This window comes from Parasteatoda tepidariorum, chromosome 1, assembly GCF_982258835.1.
Source record: "Parasteatoda tepidariorum strain Cologne lab strain chromosome 1, Ptep-v5.0, whole genome shotgun sequence".
Lineage (NCBI taxonomy): Eukaryota > Metazoa > Arthropoda > Arachnida > Araneae > Theridiidae > Parasteatoda > Parasteatoda tepidariorum.
In genome coordinates this window covers 74,473,096-74,498,041 of record NC_141755.1, presented here as the reverse complement: position 1 = coordinate 74,498,041, position 24,946 = coordinate 74,473,096, and the positions used below count along the sequence as shown (strand labels likewise).

The 24,946-nt window shown below is 26.5% G+C and overlaps 1 protein-coding gene across 4 annotated transcripts in view; it reads right to left on the bottom strand.

The window, feature by feature from the left end:
* The window catches only part of LOC107442904 (uncharacterized), a 71,949-nt gene that overhangs the window by 33,409 nt on the left and 13,594 nt on the right, over positions 1–24,946 (bottom strand). For 3 of the 4 annotated variants that reach the window (XM_087166870.1, XM_087166866.1, XM_087166873.1), the window contains 17 exons: positions 23,965–24,117; positions 23,010–23,047; positions 22,762–22,865; positions 21,131–21,222; positions 18,397–18,589; positions 16,799–16,891; positions 16,004–16,142; positions 13,275–13,426; positions 12,378–12,453; positions 10,803–10,919; positions 9,389–9,496; positions 8,202–8,356; positions 7,586–7,666; positions 7,044–7,114; positions 6,149–6,332; positions 3,785–3,892; positions 1,841–1,990 (listed from right to left, as the gene is read on the bottom strand). In XM_087166870.1, the coding sequence (XP_087022996.1) occupies positions 1,841–1,990; positions 3,785–3,892; positions 6,149–6,332; positions 7,044–7,114; positions 7,586–7,666; positions 8,202–8,356; positions 9,389–9,496; positions 10,803–10,919; positions 12,378–12,453; positions 13,275–13,426; positions 16,004–16,142; positions 16,799–16,891; positions 18,397–18,589; positions 21,131–21,222; positions 22,762–22,865; positions 23,010–23,047; positions 23,965–24,117 (2,014 nt within the window). Of the gene's footprint in view, positions 1–1,840; positions 1,991–3,784; positions 3,893–6,148; positions 6,333–7,043; positions 7,115–7,585; positions 7,667–8,201; positions 8,357–9,388; positions 9,497–10,802; positions 10,920–12,377; positions 12,454–13,274; positions 13,427–16,003; positions 16,143–16,798; positions 16,892–18,396; positions 18,590–21,130; positions 21,223–22,761; positions 22,866–23,009; positions 23,048–23,964; positions 24,118–24,946 lie in introns of those variants that run through there. The other variant, XM_087166877.1, reaches the window with a different exon arrangement.

Genomic DNA, 24,946 nt, shown 5'->3' with positions numbered 1-24,946 from the left:
ATATAAAAGTTTCTTGATTTAATATTGGTCAATGTATTAATTTAATTTACTTATTTAATATTTTATATGTCAATTTATTTATTTATATGTTAATTTAATATGTTTAACATCATAATTTGAAAATAATGACTTATTTAAAGAGCTCAAAATATTTTCTTAACACTTTAATACTTATAATGTAATATATTTTTCTTCGTTTGAAAGAAAAATTATTTCATCAGCAGACTGTGTAGAATTCTTAAACATTGTATAACTCTAGCATTGCCATCCCTCTCTGTACATCTTGCTTTTAGTTATATTATCGCTATTTTTAATGTCTCCAGTAAAAGGAAATCATATTCTGTATTTGGATAGTCTGCTTTTCTTTTTCTTTCCTTTACAAATTTAAAAATAATTTTTTTTTGTAGAAACTTCAACTTTCCTTACATTAAGAATTCATTGCAATTTAAGATACAAATAGTTCCTTCACATCACATGAACAATAGTTCACAGCTTCTTAATTGAATAATACAGAGAATTGAGGAAACTTAGCACAGTCTATCTCATTTATGAAAAAAGGACACATCCTTGAATGCTCCAATTACAGTGGAATTAATCTACTCTGCAGAGCATGTAAATGATTTTCAAACAATTTGTTTGGCAGACTCTCTCCATATATGAAAAACATCACTGGAGATTATCAGTGCAGGTTCAGGAAGGAAAGAGCTACAATTGAACCTATATATAACATACGGAATTGTAGAGACAAAAAAAAAAAGAATTTTGAATTAGAGCATACCACTTCTTTCAAGACATCAAAACTGCTCATGAAAGCATAAATAGAAAACTACTAATTGAAACTATGCAAGAATTTGATATCCTTGACAAGTTTGTTAAACTCCCCGCTCAGACACTAAACAAAACCATGCTAAGAGTTAGGATTCAGGGTGACTATTCAGAACCAATAGAAATAAGAAATGATGTTAGGCAGGGAGACAAAGTCGCATGCCTACTTCTCAAGAACATGGCATTGAAGATGATAATTCATGATTCAAAGATCCCGAGGAAACATGTTTCTTAAATCTGCGCTAATTAATGCATTTGCCTGCAACATAGACATTAACGAAAGAACACTATCTGATCAGACATTTTTAGTCCAGGAAAAAGGAGGCTATGAAAATGCATCTTATTATCAACCAAGAAAAAATTAATACATGCAGTGCACCATAATAACAGACTCTGCTATTCATTCGCAAATTGGTACATGTAAATTTGAAAAAGTCAATAGCTTTACATATCTTGGCTCCTAAGTTAATATAAACAGAAGAAGAGAATCAACACAGCCAATAGATGTTTTCACGGAATTTAAAATCAAACCTAATTAAAATGAAAATTATATTAGTTACTTATAAATGGCTTATTAAACCTATACTCAGCTACTCTTCAGAAACTTTGACAATGACACAAGATGAAAATGCTCTTGGAGTCTTTAAGTGGCAGATACCAACAGCTATTTTTGGTGGACTTAAAATTTATTCCATTTGGCATTGATGATCAAATCTAGAAGTATACCATGCCTTCAAAGAACCTGGCATCATTTAACACATAAAAATCCAAAAAATTAAATGGGCTTGCCATGTTGTGATAATGAACAAAAAGCAATCAACAGAAAAAAATATTTTTGTTTTCGTGAGAGTGAATAATTAGAGGTTCATGACCAACAAAAGAGCGGTCTCTAAGAAAATTCTTGTGTTGTCCAACCCTGGGCTATCATATCATTGAAGAAAAAGAGGTTTGCATTATGTAACATTTCTTTTATATATATATATAATGAATAATGTTCAAAACAAATATATCTTACTTTGAGCAAATCTTCTTTTACAGTAATTTTTAGTCTGCAGCAGAACTGTTCACATGCTTCATTAGGGTGAGTTGTCGGCACAAGAGCAGAGCAACGAATGAAAGCTTTGTATAAATTAGCCCATAGCTGGAAAGATGGCTTATTTCGAAACTAATAAAAAAGAAAATTATTTGTAAACTAATTTTTATTGTATACCCACTTTTATAATACCATTTTTACAAACAGTATTACGAACTTTAAAAATAAAATCTCCATTACGTATTTCATTTAATTAATACATAGCAAAAGAAAAGTAATTGATTTTTTAATGTATAACCTTATAGTTATTATTACTTAAACACGTGATTGCCCTTTTAAATTTTTACAGCTATCTAAAACAAAAATACTAAAAGAGACACTTCAAAAATAAAGTGCTAGTATTTAAAAAATTATTTTAATTTAAATATTTTTTATAAAAATATTGATGTGAGATTTTATTAATTTGGTTTTTGGTTTGTGATAATGTATCTTAATGTGTGAATTTTAAATCATACAAATAAGAATCTTGATATTTAACACATTTCAAGCAGGTCTCGTAAAATTACGTTTTTTAAATTTCTACGATCCATACAAAAGTTTGAAAAGTGGTAGCAAAACTACTTTGTTTCTGCTCCCTTTTTCAAAGAAATTATCCATCCATGATTACCACAAACATAAATGATTCAGTATATATGTAATCATTACTGTAATTGCTTGTCGTAAATGTTTTTCTTTTAAATAAAAGTTATAGTTATAGTGACAAGTTTACTCCAACTTTTAAAAAATCTTGCCTACCACTTTTTTAAATTTTAATCTATAACAGCTGTAATACTATTTTTGAAAAAGTTGCCCATATGCAATGTGTTAGTTTCAAAATCGTGTGAATACGAGTATCAAAGTTTGATTTTAAAGTTGTACAGTTATTACAAATCTTGATGCTTGATTTTTATGTCCCTTGAACACGAATCATAATAGTTGCTTTTAAATTATGTCAATATGAATTATAATATTTGATATAAAATCATGGAAACATGAAAAATATATGATTTTAAATCATGGGAACACAAATCTCGATGTGTCATTTTAAATCATGTGAATGTAATTGTAAATCATGTTTGAGTAAAAACTAATATTTTTCACTCAGGAATTCGAAATAAAAAAATAATCCCTTACACCAGCATGGCTGAAAGTCGAATGCAATAACGCAACTGATGGGAATATGATTGATCATAGCGTTAAATCAGCCGAATCTAAGCTCATTGTTTATCTCTTGTTAAGTCAGGTTATCTCTATGCTCATTGTTTATCTCTTGTTAAGTCAGGTTATCTCTTGTAATAATGCCATAAAAGCTTAATGTCGGTCATTCATCAGGAGTGGCAGCAAACTGCACTCATGAGACAATGTTTTCGTTACAGGAGAAGTCAGTTACCACTTAACTTTTCATCTACCAGCAAAATAATTTATACAAGATGCTCAGTAGCCTTTAATTGGTCGATGATTGGTCTTGATGTTTGTCAAATAAATTTACATCTCTAAAGGAGCTGAGTCTTCCCATGTTCTGCCACTACGTAAATTCACCCAACTATTTATTTAATGATGTTGTCGGGTAAAGAAGGCCCTTACCCGTCCATCAGTAATCGCAGGAAAAATGCAGCGCTAAAAAAGCGTAAAATTAAATGTTTTTTTTTTTAGTAATACTAAGAAATTTTCTGCAATAATGACAAAGTTTTGACAAACACCGTTCCCGTATATTACTCATATCTGATGATGACCACTATTATATTTTTAAAAATTACAAAACATTTCCCCAACATAAAAATAAAATTTTAAAAACTAAATAAGCATCATAATATATAAAATCACATCAGAGATTTATTAATTATGAAATAAAACAAGGTATAAATGAATGTTTGCAAAATATTCTACCTGTTGCATCATATTTATAGGGAAAATGTGTTCAAAAGGACATAACAGGACATCATACAAGCAGCTGAAATCATGCTCCCTCTTATCACCTTGATTCACTTCTTGAGTCTGTAAAAAAATGAAACTATGATTTAAAAGGCTGCAAAATACTCATTTTATGAGTCAAGTATATCATAAATTACAACCTATTTCAAAATTCCTTAATCATAATTCCATAAACAATAACTTACTAAATAAAACACAAAAACATTATTTCTCTGAATAAACATACCTTTCTTTACCTGATTTGGAATTTTAATTACAAAGATGTATGTGGCAGATGTAATCTGGAAAATATGCTTTCAATACTTCAATTAGAATAGCTACATAAAGAGTGTATCCTTCAATCTAAAATTTTTGTTTTTGGATGTTTTCCTTTATCTTTGAATTTAATGTTCAAATCAAAAACATTTTGCATCCATTCATGATCAGGGGTCTGTCCAGGCCGAATTTACCACCGTTCAGCGGTACCTTCACAAATTCAATTTTAGGAAAAACAGTAGTTTCACAAAATACTTTTTCTTAAAATTGTATTTTTCTATCCCTTAAGAAACGATAAATCCATATTTTTATGGTGATTCTTTAATATAATTTTTAATTTTTCACAAATTATGTCTAAATTTTCACAAAATAGATACCTCTCAGAAAAACCTAGACAGACCCCTGATGATACTAGTTTACTTAATTATAATTATAAATCAAAAATAATTTTAAATTATTATTTAACATATTTTTTATCATTTAACGATAAAAAAAATTTTAAATGCTAGGTATAAAAAGTTGACTTTATACCTAATTTCAAAAGGTAAGAACAAAACTTGTGCAAAATGGATTGAATTGAATAATGTTTGAGACATTTTTTTTCCTTCTTATTTATTGTTACTATTATTTTTACGTATCTAACTTTCATTACTTGGAACCATTTGATTGAATTTGGTATTATTGTAGTTTTTTACCATTTAACAAAACACAGTTTAGATTCAAAGGGACATAAATAAAAAGATTTATTTTTTCAAACAAAATTAAATAAAGTAACAATATAAATAATGAAAATAATTATTCCTAACTATTCTTTGCGTGCAATTATTTTTGTAAAAATGAGTTTTCCTATTGTATTTTTTCCTTCGATAGTATTAGGTACAATAAAAAAATTATGTATAATATACAATACAATAAAAAGCTCAAAAAATATTTTGCAATAAGTGGATGGTCTCTTAGGTATAAATCCTAGGATTAAAAATCTCAATTAATTTTCATCTTTATTGAATTAAATGAATAAGAGGGAGATGGAAATTTTGAGATGATGAAGCTCTGTGATTGCTGATAGCTCTAGACCCACATGAAAATACATATTTAGTGAATAATCCCCAAGTCAAGATCAAGAATTATAGTACAGATCTATAAATAGAAAAATGTGAGAACATCATTGGCTTGTCAATGACAAAGACAATGGCACTTCACCAGTGATGAAATAAACAAGACAAGTAAAAATTTATTTTTATATTGAGGGAAAAAAATTGGTGATGTTCAGTTGGTTCTCAAGATCGAAAAAAAAAAATTGGGGGGAATTTTTGGTTCGATTTCAAAGGGTTGAAAATGTAACCCGAAATCATGATTCTCTCGCAAAATGCAGCACAGTTTCACATGAGATTGTAAGATTCCTTCCGAATCCGGTTAAAAGTATGCAGAAGTCGAGCTGCAATATTTAAAATGATTTCATTAAACATGTAAAATGATTATCGCTTTCAAATGCTACGAACCGGTGGCACACCAAAATGGATTGTGGCTGAATGAATTATAAAAGTGTTGAATGGAGCAATGTGAAAAGCATGCTTTTTGGGTTATTACTGGTGAAAATCGACATGGTAAAGAAAAGAAAACCTCATTTTAGAAAAGAGAAAAATTATCACTTTCTAAAAACACCCAATGAAAAAAGCATCTTTCTGCATTTTTTTTAAAAAAGTTACACACAAGTCTTTTAACATATTTTAATATGCCAGAATTTTAAGCTTTTTTTTATTTCAAAAACTCAAGTTATACGAAGAAAAAAGAAGCAGAAAAAACTCTAAATAGTCAATTTTTAAACACTAGTGGGGATTAAATATAATCATACATTTCTTATTGCATATGGGACAGAGAATTTATAACAGCAAACATATGCAAAAAATAATAATTAATAAAAAAAAATTTTTGGCCTCATTAAGGGTTCAAAAGGATGCCAAGAAAATCAAATATTTGAAATCTTTTTTTTTTAAGTTTGAGAACAGGCTGACTATGTTTAATTTTTGACCCATCCTTAGAAATAGAAAGCGTATGCATGCTCACCTTCTCAATATTTTCCAACAAAGGAGATGCGATACCAGACCACATATCAAAAACTACTTCAGAATCCATAATTCCAGGTGCAGCAGCAACTTTCAAACAGTGAGTAAATTTCTGTGCCATTGATAAAGGATTTAATGATTCACACAACCCTGTTTGTACAAGACGATTATATGCGGTCAAAAACCTAGAAAAAGAAAATACAAAAAATAAATATGATTAACTAATTTTCATTACAGTATAACAATTTATTTGTATAAGTTTACAACTGTTATATTAAATATATATACATTATACTAAATATACATGTTTTATACTAAATTTGAGAGTATTATCATACAGTTCCTTAACTAATGATGAATTTAAAATTAATTAAAATAACTACTTAAATCATACTGAGCTAGTAATCCTAGATGGTATCCTTTTTTTTTTTTTTTTTTTAAATAAAATTCATGTGTTTAAAAATCAGTCTGATAGATATGATTTAAATTTTAAAAGCTTTTTGGGTGACAATGTAATGATTACCTGTAATATACATACTTTTTCAATAAACAAGTAAAAAATATTGTTCAATGTTAAGAGATGCAAAATTTCTCCAAAAATTTACCCTCCTTGTGATTACTCACCTTGTGATTAATTAATTGTGGTAATAGGTATCAATGGCATTGTATTATTCTAAAATATTATCCTTAGTATCCTAATATGGGTATTGTAATATGATTTTTACAATCCTAGCATCTCTAAGATTATGTATTATTATTAAAAGTGAGAAAAAGTATAGATATTTAACAACATAAATAAAGTTCAAAATAACAATTTAAAGTAAACATTAGCAATTTGTATTTAAAAAGTTTGCATTTAGTTAGATTAAAAACAAGTATTATAATCAAAATTATACCTTTTTGGAGTTTCTTTGGTTAATAAATAAGGGTCCAGAAGAAGTTTCAAAAGAGTTGTGCACAAGATATCCTAAAAAGAAAAATAATAATAACAATATATCTTATCAAAATTGATTGCTTGGAGGCAAATTTAAGTTAAAAGACATATTTTTAAGGAGGACTAAAAATAAGAAAATATATTAAATTTTTGTGACACCTAAAACAAAGAACATTGGGTATCACTTAACTTGAGATAACTTTAGATGTTGATAGAAATTTATTTTGAAAGTTGTGAAGAAGAAATTCAACACAATTTTTATTACAGCAATATCAATATTTTCATAATAATTATTAAGGGCCTGAAAGTATGTAAGAAAAAATTAGATCTTATTAAATGTTAAAAAAAACAATAAGAGCCCCATTATTTATGTAACGCAATGCATATAACAAACTATTACATTATATTTTTTTTAAAAATTTTAAAAAAGGAAAATTTTAACATTCTTACAATAAAAAAATTTTTTTTCACTAAACCAAATGCCTCATTTTTTTTTCTCCATACCTGAGATTTACGAAATCCTCCATTATAGCAATGAGATGTAAGTGTAGATCGTGGTAATTTGCTAAGACTGTCAATACATTTCTGAAATAAATTTAAACAAAAAACCTTAGAGAATAAGGATACATAATGTTGAATAATTTTATGAACTAGGTAAAGAAAATTAAGCAACACATCAAACTAAAAGTTACTTTGAAAAATAAGTATAACTTATAGATCAAAACGAAAGATTCTAAATTTTCAAAATGGGTTTAAATGCAACAAAAAAAAATTAGTTTTCTTAAGATAAATTGCTTATAATTTTAAATTTTACAACAAATGCATAGATCTTTGAGAAATGACTTTAAGAAGACAAGAATATTTCAAAACTAAATAGCTGGTTCAGATAATATAGTTTTTTTTTAAAAGAAAAAAATTGAGTGACACAACAACCACCTACAATACATAAATCCAAATGATTTTAAGCAATTTTTTTATTTTCATTTAGAAAATTTATTTTCATTACAAGAGGCTGATTGGATTAAAAGTTTTTCCCCTTAATTGTATGTTTTCAAATCAAAGATCTTTGAAAATATTATTTTTTAGAATAAAATGTTTCTAAAAAAAATAATAAACTCACTAAACAAACTAAAGATGAACACAACTGTGAATCTGTTATATCAGAAACAAGACTTAAGAAAGCTGTAACTGCCTCCACTGGTTCTTTGCTTCGATCCTCAGCGGTAATTGATACAACAAAGAGTGCAGATTTCATCAGACACTCTATGTGGTTTGCTACAAAATTAAAAAGGTGTTTATTTAATTAGAGTGATTAAAATTGGAAACATAGAAATTAAAGAATTGCAACTAATTACAGCATTAAATAAAATGTTGATCGCATATATAAAAATAAATTGTTCACAGCAGATTAAGATAATTATCAGACTTTTAAAACTTTAAAAATAATTCATTGCAGTCACTTACAGAAAAAAAAATTATTTCTAGCTTAATGCCTTTTTTCAGAAAATATTTTTTACTGGATGTGAACTATAGCATTAACTCAACATATTTAGAATTAAAAAAACTACAAAATAAGATCTACAGAAAAACGAAAGCCTAATGCTGATGCGTTAACATGAAAGTGATTAGGCTATCATTAATTATGATTTAATTCTATCATAAATCTTTTAAAACTTACTTAATGAATTATTTAAAAAAAGCCTTGCCTTTCATCGTCTTAAAAGAACAAAGGCAATTTAATATCATAACTGATGTTAAATAATAATCCCTGGAAACTGAAGCAGCAAGATATTACTAGACTAAAAACTTCATTAGCTTAAAAAATATACAAAATGGAAATAGCAGTTGACGTGTTTCAAGCACTCAAAAACAGACGCCTATTTTCCAGACCTGTCAAACGTGAATGAGAAGAAATAAAAATGATTTGAAATATAAAACGTAAGATTGCCAATCAAAATAGAATGGAATTTTTTTTTTCATTTTTTGTGGGTAACTTCACATTTTGTATTTCATATCACTTTTTCTTCTTATTCACCTCTGGCAAGTTTTGAAAATGGGTGTCTGTTTTTGAACGCTTGAAATATGTTAACTGTTATTTCCAATTATTATATTTTTGAAGGGAATGAAGATTTCAATCTATTAATATCATAACTGATAAGTATCATAATCATATTAACAATTCTATTATCCAGCACACAATGTATCTAACAATTTCACTATTTAATTTCATTTGCTAGAGGTACAGCAATATAAAAATATTATTATAGCACATATTTTATACCTAGTCCAAAAATGTAAAATACTTACACATTTCTTTAACATTCTTAAGAGATTCCAAAACAGTTTTGATTACAGAACATATCTCTTTAAAATGACGTATGATAACTTTTTGTTCTAAAGGTACTTGAAGTGAAGCTATAAAGAAATGCAGGAATTAAAATTCTGGGCTGCATAAACAAAGAGATTAAAAATTTAGTTAATTACAATGTTCTCACAAATGTTAGCTTCTACTTTTCCAACATAAATATGTGATTGTGCAGTTAATTAAAAAAAACTATTATCCTTATTATTCATTACTTAAAAAATCAATATTGTAATAGGTTAAAGACTGAAATAGAGGAAATGTGCAACAAAAAAAAAAAGTCTGACAAAAATTAGTCAGTTACAGTATATTTTAAATTAAACATTCACTTTCATTCTGATTATAAGGCATCATTCTCATTCTAATACCATGAACTAAGTAATTTTTCTTATGAAAAAAAAAAAAAGAGAGAACAATTAAAATTTATTTTCACTGTTTAATAATCCCCTTTAAATTTCACTAACTTGAATTCCAAAGGTGCAGTTAGGACATTGAACTCAATAGGACTATTATTTCTGTAAAAATTATAATATTAACTTACTTAAACTATTTAATTTTATTGCCTTTTAAATTTTTTTTTTAGCCCAAGCACATTGTAAGTAAATGTTTATCCTGCCTAACAGCTCTTTCACATAAGTATGCTTCAAGTAAAATTCAATCCTTGTGGAAAAAAAATTTCTTATTTCATTATTATTGAAAATATATCAATGAAAATGAACAATTTCACTACTACTATGTTCAATAGATATAAATAATTTTATTACTTTACTCAAATTAGGTAACACTTAAAGCAGGAATGAAAGGTACAAATATATTTTACATTCAAACCTATTATTTAAAATAGTATACTTGTTTATGTGAAAACTAGTTATGATTACAGTATATATGTGAAAACTAGTGATGATTACATTATAGCTACAAAATGTATTTTACCTATAAAAACGAGATGCAAGGGCATAGTTAAAGGACTGAGCAAATTATTATTAAGGACAAGAGTTCTATTTCGTTGCCACCCTTCTTCAAGTTGATAGGGACCAGTATGCCTCAGCGGAAAATAAGGGACGATGCACAATACAGAACACAGAGCTACTATCATCGATCACAAAATAGTAGAATCCCTCCCTGGCCCACAACAGCAAGAATTCTTTACTTTAATCTTATTTTAAAAAAATCAAAATATCACTAAGTGTCTGAATTTAAAAAAAAAAAAAAAAATTAAGTCACAACAGTAAAATAACCTAACACGTGATTCATTAATTAAACTTCATTTTATGCATTCATAAAATAAAAATAAAATCAGTAAAAATGACTACATTTTTAGTTAATATTGAAACTGTTAGCAAAATTCATCATACTTACGATAAATAATTGGAGGTAATTTTTTAGGACTTGAAATTCTATTTAAGTTTGTACTCTGCGGTTGTTCTAAAATTCTCAGGAGCAGATGACAGCTTCTCTTAATTAGAACTACTTGATCTATAACAGAGAACAATTCATACATGAAAAAAAAAAAACTCTAAATAAATTAACAAAAGTAATATAAACACATTCACATTTAAGTAAATTTATATTCAAACCTGTCTGGAAACATCATAATAATAAGAAAAGTAGAAATCATAATAAGATTTCAGAAGTATGATCAAAATAAGGTGACAATAATAGAATATACACATATATATACCGAACAAAATCCCTTATTTTGTCTTCCATTTTTCAGAAACGTCTGTTTCCTGACACTTATAATAAAAACAAACAAAACTTTTTTCCTTTTTTCCAAAAAATTTTTAAAGCAAAATCTTTCATACAAGAAAATATAAAAATTACATATAAAAAAAAAAAAAAAAAAAAAAAAAAAAACAGATTTTTCGAGGTATGCATTCATGTTAAAAACTGATTAACCAGAAAAATCTATTTTTCATTGTGTTTATATACACATATATATACATGACAATTTTGTTCATTGAATAAGTACCTGAAAAATCATTCCAAATGGGTTAACTTACTATTACAACAAATTAAAAAGTTTGTAATTAATATGTATGGTATAGTAGCTCTGATATGTTACACCTCATTAATTGTACATTTTAATATGTATTTCTTTGCTTTATATATCTCCCAAAAAACCAAATGCGTAAACAAACTTAAAAATTTCGTGATTCTAAGAATTTCGGAGAATTTCCCTCCGAAGGAAAAAAATATATATCTGAAATAATTGAATGAATGAATGGAACAAAAGAAGATAGAATTCAGTTTTATTAATTAATAATAACTTAGTTGTTTTTTATTTCAATAATAAAAAACTACATTGTTTTAAAAAATTTAAAAACTAAGTGCAAAAAATTATAAATAATATTTACTCAAGATATGTTTTTTTCTCTTTTTTTTTAAAGTATAAAAAATTTGAAGTAGTGTACAGTTGTCTTTTAAAAAAATCAAAATTTAACACGTTTTTAACTTTTCCAGAAGAAAATATAATTTCATAATTTTTTTACTGTAAATAAACTTACATCTTTAAATTTGAAAGTAAAAAAAATTTATAAATTGAATCAAGTCCATTATATTTAATTAAATTTTATGTGTTAAATACACCTTGATTCTGAGTATGTATAGAAAAGTAATAGAGCTAACAGAGAACCTAAATTTCAGTTATGAAGTATGGAATGGAAAAATTGAAAATAAATTGAATTCAATAATGAATTTTCATCTAAACTTTTTCGACTGATTATTGCACACTTAAATGAAAGAGAAAGAATTCTTTAAAAATAAATGCAAAGCTTTGAAACAAAAATTTTAAAACATAACATAATAGTTTACATAATAGAAATAACATAATTTATTTCGAATCAGTTATAAAGTTATAACTAGTTGCATTCACGGGAAAGAAAAGTTTAATTTCTAAAAAATTTATTATGGGATGTAAAAAATTACACATACTTGATTTTGGGGCTGTTTTTTCATGTGATCCAGATAAAGTTCTTCCCATTGCAAAATCTAACAGTGGGATACATACCTTTAAAGAAAGCCAAAAATTTTCATTATTATTTTAAACTATTAATCAGGCATAGATTTAAGGCTGAGAAAATCCATAAATATAATTGCTTAGACAAATATAATAAAACATCACAAAAATATACTGTAAACTAGAAAAGTCCTTATAAGAGAAGGAAATATATTGTATATTTAAGCATAATATATAATATATATGTATAATTATATATAATAATAATGTAATAATGCATAGAAAAATAATAATACAAAATTTTTTATGACAACTTTTTTCTTTAAAGCTTCTTTAATAGTTTAAAACTTTATGGATCGTCTAATAATTTTATTTGTTCATCCTTTGTATACAACTCAGAGTTTATAGCGGATCAAAGAAAAAAAATCAGAAATTTATTATACGTATAGATAATAAAGACAAGAATAATAATTTTAAAAAAATTCGGAATTACTTTGTTAGAACAGAAAGCTTTAAGGATTTCCAGTATAATTTTATTTATCTGAACTCATAATACTTTGAGATGAATATATAGAAAACTATATATTCATCAACCATAAAAAATAAAAAAATGAAGTTGGGAAATGATAAAGCATATTTTTAGATAAGATAAAAGAGGATAAACATAATAGAAATAATTTTTTTTATAAAAAAAAGATACGACTATAATTAATTCAGAATTTATTCTTTCTCAATAGATAGTTCAAAGATATATAATAATTTCACATGAAAAAAAATCCATGTTAGTAATAATTCATACAAATGAAAGTAACCTAAATAGCACCAAAGTCTTACTCTTATAAAAACTAAAATCTAAAACAAATAAAAACCACCTCAGTAAACCTAGAGGAAAGGTTATGAGATAAACTCCATGCCAGATGCCACCAAGTATCACAAATCGCTAAAGATGTGTTCTCATTACACCGAGAAAGATTTTTGAATGGTTTTAGGACAAAGCGGAGCTTTTTGGAGTCATTTAGAACATCTAAAAATAAAAACATTAAATAAACAAACTACCTAAATTCAAGAAACATCACATTTAATTTCTTAATTGTCAGGCTATTTGGCTAAATGAGTATAAACACTTTCCAGCCAAGTTAACAGATATTGGGAGCAAACATTGACATTGGTCTTGCTAATTTAATGACGTACACGCATATCACTGTTTTTTTTTCCTTTTCTTTTTTTTTTTACATTGCACTTTTATTATGTATTGTTTCAATTACAAAGAAACATTTTTTGCTTAAAAAAATTATAATAAATAAAATTACATTTTTAGCTAAAAGCTGTGACTTTCTTACAATGCATGGATAATAAATTTATGTATTCATGAAACAAAAACCCTTTAATCACAAAACTTAAAAATAATCATAACCAAGAGCAATCATAAATTATGCTTACAAGTAACTATAATTTATAATCGCTAGAAATCATGATTTTCAGTAGCTATGAATAAGTATTATAAAGCCTCAAGTAAGTATAAAACCCTATCGAAAGAGCTCCCTTTTTTCAAAGGCGAGGAGAATTTAAATATGTGAAATATAGTGTTCTTCTTTTGGCGAGAATTCAAAACTGGCATTCCATAGTCAAAAGTTAACTGGCTCACCATTTCATTTTTTGGTTCACTATGATTGGAAGCTTTTTAAATTAATTTGATTTCTTTTCTACAATATGTCAAATAGAGCCACAGTGGCTCAGGGAATGGAGCATTTGTCTCCAAATGAGGGGCACTAGGTTTGAATCCTAGAGGTAATTGGTTGATATGAAATCTGCTCTCAGCTCGCACCAGCAACATTGCTGACATAGTGGTAGACAGGTCATGGGTTAGGACCCCTGGCCAACAAGCTAACCATGAGAAATTTCAAGATTTTCCTACCAATGTAAGGCAAATGCAGGTTAGTACCATCAAATAGTCTTTCATAAAGGCTAGCTTGTCCTGATCCTGTATCCAGTAGTTCCCTTGTCTTCTGGGTTAGGTTCATGACTACAAAACTGCAGAGTTGAACATTGATAGTCGTAAACTCAGAATTGTGTCAGCTGTTCAATGATGGTTATAAAATAAAATGCCTACGTTCACTTTCTCCAGATTCTCCATTTTGCTTCAATTTTTTTTCTTCTTTCCCTGAATCTCAGGATCAAACTCTACCAGTCCGCTTTACTCTCACTTTGCACATGACAACTTCTGATGGGAGACTATTACTAATTTTTCGATATCATTTACAAAAATAGGACTGTTCATCTTTTATTATATCATATAATTTCATAAACATCAGTAAAAATATAACTATACTTTAAGGATATATATATATCATTAGAAATTGAAAAAAAAAAAAAAACTTGAATACATGTCTAAAAATCATGACACTAATTACAGTTCATCACGTTAGAAATTTCGCAAAAGTAGATAAAAAGAAATTTTAGGTTGACTAATTTTTCTTATCACTTTACACCTTTAATTTATTATAATTTTGATAATTAACTTAAAATTATAACCTAACTATAATGTTAAATCAGGTCAGTTAATAAATTATATAATGTAAATTCAACAAATATTTTGGTAAATACAATAGCAAGAATACTTTAATCATTATCTGATATAATTTTTCATTTCTTACACTGTCTCCATCTTTTTTAAGAACTTTTTCGACTCTTTTAAAGAGGAAAAAATCGTTTAAAGTCATTATTAGGTTGATCTGCATGGCATAAATTTCGTTGAAAAATCACAACTTGGTCATTAATAAAATAAGCTCTCATGTATACTGATCTAATATCAATTCTCATTTTTAACGTCCCTCAATTGTAACTGGCATTTTGAAAATTAGCAACAGTATGATATTGTTTGCAAGTAAGATTAGCTTTTACAATTTAAAGTCAAAGTTATTTTTAAAAAGAAAGCACATGAAAATACACTTTATTCCTTAAGTTACGAACTTATTTCAAGAAAGTTTTTATGTTTATCTTAATTATTTTTTAGGATGAGTAAATTAACAGGGATAAAAAAAAACATTACTATTCTGTTTATTTATTTATTTACATTTCATGTATCTTGACTTAATTTGCCCTCACAGAAGCAACTGGGGAATATCAAACTTTTGAAGTATGTGTTTTTTGTGTCCTATCAATACAAATAAATAAATGGAAGGGATGACAGCACAATGTAAATTTATAATGATAATTAATAATGATGTCAGATTTCACGCAAACAATTAATACAAAAAAGTAGAAAATATTAATAAACATTCGAAAAAATATTAGCAATTGGTAGGAGGAAGGGTATACACCAATTGGCAAAACAATTTTAAAGCTAAAAATTATCCAAATGCTACCAATAGAGATCAAGAAATTTTTGTTGATTTTAGTGCCATGTAATACTAAAATATATATCAATATAAATGTAATTATTAATTGTAATTTTTCTATGAGGTGGAAAAAGCACATTTTTGGCAGTAATTGTAAAAGTGGTAATATATTAAAACTTAGAAGACAATAGCTATGTATTTTAACTTGCAACTCACTATGCAAATTATAAATAAAATTATCAAAAAGAAATCGAAAGACTTACTTTCATCCAGAGCAAAATTACTAATCAGACATTTCCAAACTAAAAATGCTGTTTTGCAAACATCATCTGAAGTAGACTTGAAACCCTTTTCTATAATTTGAAAAAATGGAGTCATCAAAGGAAGATTTGAATGCAATGTCTGAAAGGAAAAAAAAATTGGAATTGAATGAAAGAATGTAGTTTCAACTTCTGAAAACTGTGATTTTATTTTACACAGGGTACGAAGCCAAATTATTCAACAAAAAATAAGCACCTTTTCAGCACTTTTCAAGCACTCAAAAAATATTTTTAAGCACTTAAAAGAAATATCATAATTAGACATGGCTGGAAAGTTTTTGACAATTGGCGGTTTTATCTTGTTTGAACCGTCATGTCGGGGGAAAAAAAACAACCTTTTGGTATTTTTACTATTGTCAAAAATCATGAAATTTTGAATCATATAAAACGAATGACGTTTTCATACGCTACGGATTGACAATACGCCGGAATAGATTGGGGTTGATATAATTGTGAAAACGTTGAATAGAACAATGAGAACTGTGTCTTTTTTCATAATTCGAAGAAAAAATCAACAGAGTAAAGGAAAAATCTCAATTTGAAAAAGGGAAAATTAAGCACTTTTTGAAAACCCCTAATGAAAAAAGCACCTTTAAGGACTTTTAAAAAACAAAAATCGAAAATAAGCATCTTTAAGAACTTTGTCAACACGCTACGCACCCTGTTATCTTTTTACAAACAATAAGGAGTTTTAAATATAGAGTCAAAATAAAAAGGAAAATCACACTGTAAGGGTACCTTTCCAAGACAAATGACAATATGCTTCCACACTTTAAGGCAATATACCTCCTGTTTATCTTTAAATAATTCCAGCAGATCTTTACAGTAATGCTAGAAGAAATACAAATGTTATTAAATAATTACCAGAAAAATTAAAATGCATAATTTATTTAAAGAAATTCTTAATTTAAATTAGGTAATAAATGAGTGATAATATGGTCCCTATAACACACATAATTATAATATACAATGTAAATCAACAAATCTCTTATGATTCAAAAAAATGACACGTTATTGGTAATTAAAAGCAAATTTGAATAACAATTAATTTTATGTTTAAAATATTCAAAAAATATTTTTAACTAAGAATTGCCTTTAAGAATAAACTCACTACAGACAAAAGCAATTTAAAATTTTGTTAAAGAGAAGAAAACAAAATCAGTGCTGAATTATTTTTACAAAAATTATAAGTATGAAATAAGTCAAACATTTTTCTTTTTCTTCTTTTCAAAAAAAATAAATAAATACATACATATTAGCATTAAATTTAGAATATTTACAACAGAAAAATCCATAATGTTTTGTTGCCGAGTTCCAATCAAGCAAATTTTTAAATCTAAGAAATAATTTAAAATGATGTACACTTGATAACAAAATTATAAATATTGAAAAAATTCTTAATGCCTTTATAATTTATTATTCAAAGAGAGTTCTCGCAAGGGATGTAACGAATAGTGACTTAGCCAAAACACCATATATCGAATATTCAACGGCCAAATAGCAACATTTTTAATAATAAATATTATTTAATAATATTTTTAATAATAAATAAATATTATTTTTATATATAAATAAGTTTAGTCATTAACAAAAACTAATCAAAACTTAGATATATTATTGGTATGGGGTAAAGGGAAAAAAACTATAATATAGATATACATTATAAATGAGTAAGATAAATAAAAAACTAACAGCTATAAAAAATGAAATTGTAAAGTTGAAAGAAAGAAAGAGAAAAAAATCCTCTTAATTCGTAAAATAAAACTTTAATGCTAAAATTAATATTTTCCAGGAAGAAAAAAAAAACATCCATAAAATGCTGAAAGAAATATAGTTTATCAGAAAAGTTTTAAATTTCCACGCTATCAGAAATATGCCTAAAAAAGCAAAAAATTATACATAAGGGCTAAACAAAAAATAAAAATAGATCTTAATTTTTTCAAGAAAATTTTAAGTCTGAACATCTCAGTTTTTCTATTTCTGTTTTTTCAAGAAAAAGAAAAGCAAAAAAAAAATTAAGTCTCATACAAAACTCTCTTAATTGATGCATCATAATAAGGATGCCCAAATAGAAGCCAAAACAAAAATTGTACTTAATTTTTAAACAAAAAATTTTATGTTAAAAAGCTTAATGTTACACTTGCAATCCCACAATTCATTGAACCCATATTTTCAATAATTTATTTAAGAAAAATTCGCTTTTTAAATTTAAACCTTATTTGTCAAATTAATACAAAATAGAACACACTGTTATAAAATTAATTCTTTGCCACTCTTCAAAACATATTTTTCAAAAAAAAACTTTCGATTGAAATGATAAAAAGCTTATGACTTACTTCTTTTACTAACTTCAGTAAAGTGTTACAAAATATCCCATTTTCAGAATATAATATCAGTTTAGGAAACATATTCAATGTTTTTTCTGCCACCTCTCGCACATTGCAAGATTTGTGAACTAGAGGCAAAAATATTAACTTGGCAATAGTTGGCATGAATGTCGAAAGATCTGCTTCATACTGCTTAAAGAATCTAAAATAATAAGAAAGATAGCATTTTTAAAGTTGCATCATAACATATTAGTGAAATGACGTAACATATAAGTGAATTTTATGACAAGATTGATATACAATTGAAATTAGATTCAATTTATATATGAGATCTATTACAGTAGAGACTCAAAAAATCAGGTCTCGATTTTTCCGAATTTTTAATAAATCTCAGTTTGTAAAAACAAATTAGTTCAGTATTGAAAGAATGATCAACATTAAAAAAAATTACTACTTCTGTCTTACGAAGGCATCTTAATCATCAATAGGGGCAAATGATTCTCATCTTAAAGAAGAACTAAACTTTGATGCGATTCATGCAATGTTTTTACAGCCTCAAAGAGGCATACTTTTAGACTGCAGCTGTCTACATTTGTTTCTACAAGCCATGGAAGGAGAGAAAACCTTGTAGGAGATTTTTTTGGAAAAATTACTGCAATGAACAAATATCTAAAAATCATGGTTACAATGACACCTAAAATATTGTTGCTTACCCCTATATTTTATTAAAATTAAAAATAAAAGCAAAAGCTTTTACACTACTTTCCTGTAAGCTTGTCCTGACTCCATTAAAATTTATATTTTTAAAAACATTGCAAATTGAACGGTTGGTTCATCAAACACTCTTCATTTAAATATACTACCGCATCGGAGTTTAAAAATTGCTTTATTTAAATTGCTAAAACATTGCGAATTGAAATTTCAAAAATTAAATTTTTTCTATTAGTTTAAGGTAGGGTCTGTCCCATCGACCTCAAATTAACTAAACTCTACTGCACTTTTTTTTTTACTCGGCAAAACTCATAAGGTGGTCTACTTTCATAAGGTGGCATTTTACATAATTTTGCCATTCAATATGATAAAAAATTTAAAAAATGATTAATTTTTTTCTAATTTTATTTTTAATTAAGGTTAAAAACTTTATATTTTTGTAGAAAGATTAAAAAAAAATTTAACCCCACAAAAACCTCCCATGGACGGCAAGGGGATTCTAATCCATGAACGTCTGCCACTGATTATATATTATGTCGGCACTGTGGTTGGAGCAAACTGGGAGTAGAATTTGTATAAACCAGCCATCGCTGGAAATCGAAATTGGGTCACCTCATTTGGAGGCAAATGCTCTATCCCCTGAGCAACCATGGCTCTAGTTCATGTGATGTTCTTAATCAATGAAACATTGCAACTGATTAAAATTTTCACTCAAAAGATTTTATTCCAGACTATAATTGAATTTAAAATTACATCCTTTGGGGGAAGGGAAGTTTCTAGTGGGAAATTAACAATCTTAATTTAGAACAAAATGGCGTAACTGTTTATTTAGTATTATTACCCAGAAAGTCATTCAAACAGATTTAACACATTTAATAATCATTTGATATCACATGTTATTGTTAATTAAATGAAAAAACTATCAAGTAGATAATCATTAACAAAATTTCTATTAAAATCATTAGTTTTCAACAAAAAGTAATAATAATAATGCAAAAGTAATAAAATACCAAATTCTAATGAGTAATACTAGAGTTCTAATGAAACTATATTGAGATAGATAATGCATTTAAACGTAAATTTTACCAGATATTACTTTATCTGAGATACTAAAATGAATTGAATATGCAAAAGAATGCCATCAAGCTTTAGAATAAAAAGAAAAATTCAACAAAATATAAATTTTGCAATTTTGATTTATGTAATAGCTTTTCTTAATCTAAGTGCATTTTTACTATTAGAAGAGCCAAAAAGTGATTTAAGCACTTTTGACCCATCATAACTTAAATTAAAACTGGAGTTGCAATACATTTCTAACAAAAATTTTATGTAAGTATAATGTTTTGGGGTGCTTTTATGAAATCAAAGGAAACTTTGTATCTTAATTTCAAAGCATCTAAGAAAGCTGTAAGTAACTATTTCAGATTTTAAAAAAGAAAAAAAAAATCTCATTGATTTTTATTGATAACAATGTTTTGAAACAAAATTACCAACACAAAAAACTAAAATGCCCATTAAGATATAGTGAAGGATCACTAAACCCCAATACATAATCTTAAGGCTACAAAATTAGTTTTGGCTTTTTTGTTTATAGAATCATTTTAAGAAACTAAAACAAAGAAAACAGAATTTTTTTGTCATCAGTACATCAATTTACATTTTCGTCATAAAATAGAAATAGTTAAAAAGCAAAAATTATTAGAATTACTTCATAACAGTATAACTTAAAAGTGCTGAAGTTGAAAATATTAATAACAGTACTTTTTAAAAATTAAAAACAAACATAGGGAAGCAATAATTTTATCGAGCACAATACAAATAATTTTAATTACTTTATTACTATAAAAAATTCAACTTTTGTTCTCTTTATACAAAACCTTTTTAAAATTTCAATATAACACCTTAATCATTGCTTTCTTTATTTTTTATTTTTATTTTAAGCAGTGATTAATCATTAAATTTCAAATAATTTGTTACATTAAATCATTGACAACTTGATTGCATGCAGAAAATATACATCTTAAATGATTACCTTTGAATGTAAAGACAAATAGATGTATAAACAGAAACAGATAAAGTAAACTTGCAAATGAGTTCGTCAATTTTTCCTAACAAATCTTTGGCCTGAAAATTTAGAATGATAATATTAAAGGAATTAATTAACTTTTAAACACATAGATAAAGACATTACAAGAAAATATACTTTTCAAATAAAAGCTTCATTACTATTAAATAGCACATACAAAGCAAAAGAAATTTCACTAAGAACATCACGTCAGAAAAAAATATATATTCTTTTACTTTCAAAACTTGTTATACAACAACTTACATAAAACTCAAGGTAAAAAAATATATACTTATATTTGTTTGCCCATTTCTATCAATTAATGTGTGTATATGTCTATGTATGTATGTACGTACATACACATGCATGAAGTGTATGTATGTATATATATATATATATATATATATATATAGATAGATATATATATACACACACACACACATATATATATAAAAACATCAGTAACTTTATAACACAAACAAACATATGGGTTACATCAATAGTGTCTGGTAATCTTTTTAGCTAGAGTCACAAAATTAAGTTTAACATCATGTATTTGTAGACTTCAATGAACAATTCAATCTAATGATTTAAAATGACATAAAACAAAGATAATATATTATTTTTAACATATGTGGAACGAAAAAAAAAAACATTTTTATAAGTTTGTAAAGATATTAGTATTTTTGAAGATTTCTGAACTCTTTGGCTGATTGTATGCTAATAAATTTTATGAAAACAGAATTTAAATGCTTAACAAACCAAAGAGCAGAAGATTTTTAATTTTCAGAATAGATTAATAACTCTTTTACTCCAAAAAGAAATGTTCTAGCAAGATGTAACTTAGGTTTCATTTAGACAATATTTTATGTTATTCTCCACTGCCAAAGTAAAAAAACATCACAAAACAAAAGTGAACAAGACCAAAAACACACCATTGAAGATGTGTGCAGTTTAATTTAATTTTCCATTAAAATACCAGAAAAACTAATTGAATGCAGATGTAATTGACCACAAACTCAGCGGATACAACTTGTATTTATATGGGCACATACCTGTACAATAATGCACATGGCTCAGGGAGATCCCTAAACAATAAAAGGACTACTAAATCAACACTACAGATTAACGCTTTGTGTGGTATTTTAATGCAATATTAGATAACTCCACACACACACCTTCAAGTGCTAGTGCTCGGCCTGAAGGTATCATAAATCAAAGCAATTAACCTTTATAGATGCTTTTAATTTTTGTTTAGTAACTTCAATGCACATGCTTGAACGCTCATGTGCTGATGGACCCAAAAAGAAAAATGACTGCTTGGTTCAAAGTGTTCTCTGACTTTTTTCCCCCCTCTCTCCTTTTGTCAAAGAATGAAAAAATTCCTCTTGCACTTTGCTTATGCTGGGGCGTTAATAATTGATGTGCATTTATTCTTGATTATGAATAGTAGATTCTTACGGCAATTAAGTGAAATTAAGAACAAAACGTCTTGGAAGAAAAAGATTAAATTTGAGTAAAATATAAGAGATGAGAAACTATTTCTATAAATCTCAGAGCTTAAAAAAAAAAAAAAAAAAAAAAAAAAAAAAACTTACCAACTCATTATTTAATTTCACTGAGCTCAGAGTAGCATTTAATATTGAAATACAAAGAGACACTGCTCTTTCTTCTTTGGTACTGTTCAGTAATGTAACCAAGCCTGCAACACATAATTTTTTTTTAAATTTTCAGAATAATTAAAACTGCAATAAATAAAATTTAATACAAAACTTTAGATAATGTCAGTTATAACTGCTAATGGAACATGGATAAATAAAAAGAATTTATGTTTAAAAAAACTTACTTTTTACTAATTGTTCTTTGGATGTATCAGAAAGAAGCCTAAAAACAATAAATAAAAGGAAAATATAATAGATGATGAAAAAATTTAAATAATCTTAATTAAAAAAAAATAATAAATTAATTGTTGAAAAATAATCTAAACTTAACTTAGTATATAAAATATATAAATAAGATTTATTAATGATTTAAAAAAAAACACAAAAGCAATGCTATTCGGTCAAATTACTATTCGTTTCATTCCTACTATCAATAACTAAAATTAAGAGCTCAAAGAATTTTTTTCTTTTTGTAAAAAGGTCAATACTGCATATTTAATATGACACAAAAACAATTATTTTTTTAATTCACAAAAAGAAGAAACGGAGGTAAAAAAAAATTTCTAAATTTCCAGCAAATGCATAATTAATGTACACAAAAAATTTTAATAACTATTCAATTCATTAATATACAAGCATTCAAATATTTAAACACACACTACATAAACAAAACTTTATTATTATTGTATTTGTCAAAAATACAAAGCGAAAAATATTCTAGTATTTTCACTAATTTTACAATTAATGATAATTAAAATAACAATTTAAAAAAAAAACACTTAATTTAAATTTATATAAACATTAGCACAATGAAATATAAATCATAATAATTTTTAATTATTCTATAAGTCAGCAATTACCAATTTTCTTTTACTTCATAAGTAAACTTCATTGTTAAGTCAGCTTTCACATAATTTCACATGCATTATAAAATTACATACTTATTTATTTTATTTTGATCACAAAATAAATTGAAAACAAATAAAAAAAACTTAAAAGTAACCAATCAAGCTTTTTTTGTGTACAAATAAAAAAATATCTGATGGCTAAAAGAAAATTTTCAATCAAAATTAAAAAAACAAATGTAGTAAAACAATAAAGATAATAAACTTATTGAAAAATAAATAAATAAAAACTCACTTATTAAGATTATTTGTTTGAAAAAGAAAAAGAAGATTATTCAAGCATAATTCCTGAAGCTCAAAAAGTTCAGCATTAATATCATTTTGCCAATAGGAGCAAAGACTATTTAGATCATCAGCATCAATTTCTTCTTTATCCTCAAAGAGTTTCCTTTGTTTGAAAAAAGAAAAAAATGTCAATTCAAAATAACCAAAATAAAAAATTTATCAGTAGTCATGATATCTAAAGGAGTGATTGCATTTCTTTAAATACCAAATGAAGTTTAGCAATGATGGAATATGAACTTATCTAGAATGATTAACCTTTTTACTAGGAGTACCATAGGTAAAGTATGGATATAAACTAAACTTAGGTAAACCCAATATATATATTTTTAAGTACAATGCAACATAGATTATCTCATCCCCATGACCAGCAGAGCTAGATCAGGTCCATGAGCTCGTTCACTCTGAGATAGTCTAGCACCAACAGGGGAGATTGAACCAGGTTCTGCCTGGTAAGTCCCAGACAAGATAAAATGTGGTCAAGGGAGGCCTGGGCAGCAGAACACTTAGTGCAGATTTTGAAGCGTTAATTACCATCATCATAAATCATTGATGACAGATAGATGTCCACTGAGGAAACGAGTAATGGCAGTTTGTTCTCCTCTATTGCTGCACCGAACTAAGGAGCACCCTGGCATCTACTCTGATACCATGAGTGTACCGGCGGGACTGTCTAAATGGCCATATTCTTTGCCATGTTAGTAAGACTATGTCTTACTAACATGTAACATAATTCAAGTCTACAACTTTCAAAACAAAACCAATAAAAATAGTTATGTGAAAAGGAACCATTTGAGATATAATTTTTTGCTTCTTTTTGTTTAATCATACATTTTTCATATTTTCATGGATACTCACTATCCAACTAACTTAATCTAAACTATCTAACTTAATTAGCAAAATAGCATTATTTTTTTTTTCAATTAACTCAATGT